Source organism: Calonectris borealis, chromosome 2 (assembly GCF_964195595.1).
Source record: "Calonectris borealis chromosome 2, bCalBor7.hap1.2, whole genome shotgun sequence".
In the NCBI taxonomy this organism is placed as follows: domain Eukaryota; kingdom Metazoa; phylum Chordata; class Aves; order Procellariiformes; family Procellariidae; genus Calonectris; species Calonectris borealis.
The window spans coordinates 48,456,461-48,462,460 of NC_134313.1; the positions used below are offsets into that span (position 1 = coordinate 48,456,461).

The 6,000-nt window shown below is 41.4% G+C and overlaps 1 protein-coding gene across 2 annotated transcripts in view; it reads left to right on the plus strand.

Annotated features, from left to right (window-relative positions):
• The window catches only part of NOL4 (nucleolar protein 4), a 199,280-nt gene extending 196,529 nt beyond the window's left edge, over nt 1–2,751 (plus strand). For both annotated transcript variants that reach the window (XM_075141908.1, XM_075141910.1), the window contains one exon: nt 810–2,751. In XM_075141908.1, coding sequence (XP_074998009.1) covers nt 810–1,003 — 194 coding nt within the window. In that variant the 3' untranslated portion in view covers nt 1,004–2,751. The remainder of the gene's footprint in view (nt 1–809) is intronic.
• The last annotated feature ends 3,249 nt before the right edge of the window (nt 2,752–6,000 follow it).

Genomic DNA, 6,000 nt, shown 5'->3' on the forward strand with positions numbered 1-6,000 from the left:
CAGGAGTGCTGTCTTCTGCATGCAGCGTACGTGGTCTTGAGGATGTTATTTGATAAAAAGTGCTAGGCACATTGGCATAAGCTGCCAATGCAACATGATGATTGCTGCAGATTCTCTTGTCAGTGTTCAGGCCTTACAAGAACCTTGCAATATATTGCCAGCTGTATGCAGCCCCCACAGATGATAGTGTACTCCTCACTGTAGCAGCCAGATTGTCACCAGCCTAATCTCATTCATGACCAGCTATTTATATAAGGGATCACATGGCATCAGGGCTAGTCAAGTGAATGACCATTTATCTACGTCTGTAAGGGGATTCACAATCTGGCTGCATGCTGATTGAAGCATAAAATGTGAAAACAGATACCTAGAGAACATAAGTTTGATATTCTGTGATAAAAACTGCAAGTGTGCGGATTGCCATGAAGGCTACGATGGCAGCTGGAGCTGGGGGAGGCACAGGAGATGAACCTTCTGCCAGCTCAGCAGCATCAGATCCCAAGGCAGTGTTGGGGTGCAAGTGACTTACACTGTTGCGATATCCCCCAGAGGCTAATTTTCTGCTGGCAGTGGATTTGCCCCTCGTGTTACATAAGTAGAACTTAAAGGGTGTCTGTCATACATAAATATAAATCGCTGTGGTTCTGTCAAGGCAACTGGTGACTGAACAGTTACTGCTTGTTTCTGCTACTGCTCGCTGGCACTCAGCTGAGAGCAGATTTTGCTACTCTGCATTTGTAGCTACAAACCTGTGAAACATCTCTGGCAGCGGATCTGAAGCTTCTTTTCCTTTCCTTTGTTATCTGCAGGTCCAACAGATCTCAGTATGAAGAGGCAGTTAGCAACCAGCTCTGGATCCTCCAGTAGTTCAAGCTCTAGACCCCAGCTGAGTCCAACTGAAATAAATGCAGTGAGGCAGCTTGTGGCAGGGTATCGAGAATCAGCCGCATTTTTATTGCGTTCTGCAGATGAACTGGAAAACCTTATTTTGCAGCAGAACTGAGTCATGTGACCTTCACACTGGCCTGGTCTTATCTCAGAGTTTCCACTAATGACATTTTGATTTCCCAGAGCACACACTTCAGTTACTGCACAGTCTTTTAGGAGAGTTAATTACCATAATGCCACACTGTTCTTGATCCATAAAGTGATGTGTTAAGGTGCTTCAAGTGAACTTCGACCTCTGGTATTTCTGAGGTACTTTACTGTGTCCAGCCTATTGCTTTTGTTTTAGTGTGTCAGCATAAATATCGAAAAAGTGGCTAGAAATTAACTCGTTCTAACAGTGGAGGAAACAGAAGATGCTGTGATGGTTTAAAAAAAAATGGTTCAAGATCCAAGTGCAATATTAGTGGAATGTGATACTGACTCATTGGACTTAAAGCTGCAGTATATGGCAAAACGTTGCCAAATGTCCTGTTGCTACAGGGCACAATTGCAATTAAAAGGATCTTGTATTTTAAAAAAATGTAATTTTTATAAAAAACAAAACAAAAGATTTTTGTTTTCATTCAAGATTTTTCATTTTTACTTTGGTAAACTTTTTCACTGGTCCTGAAAATGTTTTGAGGAGCTATTGTAAGTCCCCCCTTCCTCTCTTGAACCCCTGACTGTGCCCTTCTCCCCAACTTCATAATCTTTCTACAACGAGTAACTCTTGATGCTGGATAATTCTTCCCCCGTGTACTGTAAATTGTCATCTATGGAATACCTTCCAAAGGAAGCATGCATTTCCTGCATTCATACCATTCTCAACTCCATTCTGTAATATATTGCAGCTTTATTAGCAATTAATAAAGAGTTGAGGGTTTTTTAAAAAAGACATATCATTGAGAAGAAAAAGAAGATAAATTGATTTCTTACGGTGAGCTCATCTAACTCCATGATCACTGCTGCTGTCCTATACAAGTCCCTCTAGTTGTGATTGGATGTAGATGATGAATGTTAAGAGGTTGCAAGTGACAATCTGAAAATTTGCACTCTTGTGTGTGTTTATTTTGTTTTCCTTAATTTAAACAAAATTCTTACGGAGGAAGGTCATTGACACTTCTGGTATGATTTGTGTAATTCCCAGGCCTAGGTAAAACCTGTACAAAACTGTAAATGGATGCAGCTGCAACTATAATAAAACTCGTCTCTCCCCTCCCCCACTCTTCCCAACCCCTCTATTTCTTATTTTATAATATTGATTACACATTAATGGTGTTTTCTTTGTGCACTACGGCAGGCTTATTTTTAAGTATATAGAAAAAAGTACTTTAGTTTATGCTTACTGTACTATCTGTTCTGTTGTTTAGCTTTTGTTGAATAACAAGTTTCTTGTGCATTCCTAAATTTGCCTTATTTCATGTACAAAATTTTATGTAATTCCGTTTTTGACAATGAGTTTAAGGCATCAGTGATATTTTATATCTACTTGTTACATATAGTTTTTCAAGTAATGACTGTGATTGTGACCAAGTAATGTGCACTTTTTCTTGTAACTGTGGACATTGCTATGCTTTTTTTTCTCTAGTGTTTCTAGAATTACTGTTGCTTACATTTATGTAAAAGAAAAAGAACTTTTGTGATACTGTTGGTGAATATTAATGTGAAAAAGCCTATGAAATATGAGTATTTTGGAGGTACATAGATACACAAACATCTCTAAGTTGTGGACTGATGTTCACATATTTAAACGAGAATTCAAAACCTGAGGGCTGGAATCATTTCCTCTGTTTTGTTTGGGTAAATAAACAGATTTCTGTGTTTAAATACATGATTGTGAAACATTATAACATTTAAATTGACATAGCATTTAAAGCTATAAATATTATTCTCTTTAAACAGGAAAAAGGGACTTCCAGTCCAATTCCTGCAGACACCCAAACCTCATTTCTCAAAATTATTGAGTAAATCCAGTAGGCTGATCTAGCTGGAGCTTTGTTTTAATGAATAATTTCATCAATAAGAGTAGAAGCGGGTGGTCCATAAATCATGAAATATGAGTCACATTTTATAATTTTAAGTTGGCTGGAGGCAACACCATTTTGCCACTCTACATTTATTTTTAAAAATCTGTTGGATATCTTTTTAAAGGCACTTATTCTTGGATGTGAGAATATTGTTGCAAATTCTTACTGCTTGCTGCCCATCACTTGAGAGATGCATTTGCTCCTAACATCTTCTCACCATGCCTGTGAAAACCTATAGCTTGTCTGTACCATAGATGTGTGGTTCCCTTAGCTTTTGTCTCACCAGACATTCAAAAGTCTTTTTAGGAACCAAGTGCCTTTTTCTTCTCTTCCACTTTCAAACACCTACAGCTTCTTCTTTCTCTTGCATGCCAAGAGGGGATGAAGCAGGTACCTTGTGCCAGGTCACTACCTTGTCCTCATCCAAAGAAAAGCTCTGGCATACATTTTCCACAGAGAAGAGTGACAACTATGCCCAGCTTTCAAAGTTTCCTTAGTCCTGTTTTGCAGGGCAGTATGCCTCAAACTGCCAACTAAGCAGCAACCAGCAGTTTGTTTAAGAGGCTGTTTGCCAGCCAGGAATGCTCCTCAGCTGGGCAGCCTCACTGCTTTTCAAGCCGTCTCGCTAAATCCAGATGAGGACAAGAGGCTAGAGGAGGAGGAGGTAAGAAATTTACTTCAGTGTTCTACCCTCTGACTCCTCTTTCCTCTCCCCCAATTACTCCTTTTCTTGAGGGAGACGTAGGAAGGTTGGGGGTCGCCATATGACCTTCAAGGCCTATGGCTGGCCTCCCCTTTTTCCTGCTCCACCCCCAGCCTACTTTGATTGTTCTCCAAGTATGTCTTCTACAGCACACACATCCTCTTCTTCTGGCTGCCTTCTCTGAAATATTTAGGGCCTTCTTCAATTATAGGAGCAATTGATGTCCTTCTCTAAAAGCTCATACAGGATACTTAGCTCTCAGTCCTCAAGTGGTTTGTCTGTGCCAAATTCCAGCAGACTGATGGGGTTTTTACTCTATAGCTGTTTCCACCTCTAAGTATTGGGTTTACTCATCTCTTCTTTGGAACAATCATAGATTCAACTACAGTTTTACTTCCTTTTCTTGTAAGAGGGTACTGAAATTCTCCTTCCATCCTGTGAAGGAGAGACCATAAATCTCAGTCCACTTTTGTGTGTGCAAATCTAAATCCAAGCGTCACAATTAAATTTGCCGTCTTGGATCCATTATAGGTCTCAGAGCCACCTACTCTCTGCCTGCTTTGAACCTCCTAAAGAAGTAAAGGCGCAGGTGGAGAAGATCTTGCTCCAGCCATAGACTGAATCGGGTATCCAGAAACAACTTCTCTTATCCACATCTTCTGTAATCAATGCCTGATCACCTCAGCCTAAATATTGCTGTTAGGATAAGGTCTCTTCCAGCATGGGCGTGTCCACTGAGTATGCCTGCTTAAGGCTGCCTTCAGAAACGCGTTATCCTTATATCCAGTATCTTTATTATACCAGTGCTTCAAGCTGATGGATGTCTCACTACAGAACCTCATCAGTGCAGACTGGCAGGTGCTGGTCTTCCTTGAGACAGCCTTACATCTTCCCAACTATCCTGGAGTTTCCTTGGGAGTGATCCCGTAAGACCTTCACTCTTCATGGGGTTGCTGGAAAGGGAGGGATGGTGGGAGAATGTCCTATAATGTTCCTAAATTCCCATCCAGAGTTAAGTACCAAACTTGGCCATGATCTCAGCGGATTAAATCTCTTACATCCACACTGGGAAGACAAATCATTTATCCATTCTTGTCTCTTCTCTCCCTGATTTCCAGGGTGGTTTTCATTGACAGGGCAAGCAACTGTGGGTAGCAGCTTAAAATGCAACTTTAGGTTGTGGGAGTGGACAATCCAACCAGCTTAGCAACTAACCAGATTCGTTTACTGGTTTTGATGTCAGCTGGGAAACCAGAGTCAGAATACGTGAAAAGAGATCTGGGGTCAAATGTTTTCTTCCAGATTGGCACCGTGCTGCCTGTCATCGAAGGAGAACACCACCATATCGGCCATGAGGAGTACCAAATGCTACAGAAAACCAGTGCATAGGTAAGCAGGTATTTGACAGTTCAAAAGCTGCCCATCCCATATGGAGAATGAATTTTCTGAATAAGGAAAAGCAGATGAACTTGTAGATGACCACGGCTATAAAACTAAGTGGAAAACAGAGTTATACTGAAGGGACTGGATATTCTTGCTGTAATGACCTGAGTCCCTGCTGACTACAGTTTAAGTGGAGGTAAGTGTTGTTGGTAAAACTCCATTGAAACAAGGAGCAATTTCATTTCTCTCAAGTTCCTAGCACTGTGCTAAAAACTTCCTGTAAATTTGTTAAAACTCCTCTGAATTTGGTTTCGAGCAGCTTGTGAGGCATTCATAAGGAACTCATATGTTTTTCTATATAAAGAAAAGCTGATCTCCGTAGATCCTGGAGTGAGGATCTAGCCCTGACTCCAACCACCATTGAAAAACAGTTACCAGCACATGAAAATGGATTGTGAAATAATGGCAGAAATCAAGCAACGCCACACAGACGGTTACTGGAGTAAGTATGTAAGAATATATAATGGCTGTACCGGGCAAGACCAGTTGTTCACGTAGCCTGTACCCTGGTTCTGATAATAAATAAAACAGGTAAACATGTAGCTGATATAGCAGACCAGAAGCAAACATATAGCAGTGCTTTCTCAATGCACGTCCATGGCCTACAACAGTTCGCGGCTGCGGTGGGTTGTCTCTGGCTGGCAGGGAAGCCCCCACCCTGTCACTCAGTCACTCCCCACAGCGGCACAAGGAGACAATCAGAAGGGCTAAAGCGAGGACAAAGTTGGGTCAAGTTTAATAAGTGAAGAATACAAAAAGAAAAAGTGATGCAAAGGCAACGACTCACCACCTCCCACCAGCAGATTGATGCCCAGCCGGTCCCCGAGCAATGGCTACTTTGGACACACACCCCACTCAGCCCACCCCATGTTTTATTGCTGAGAATGGCATCATATGGTA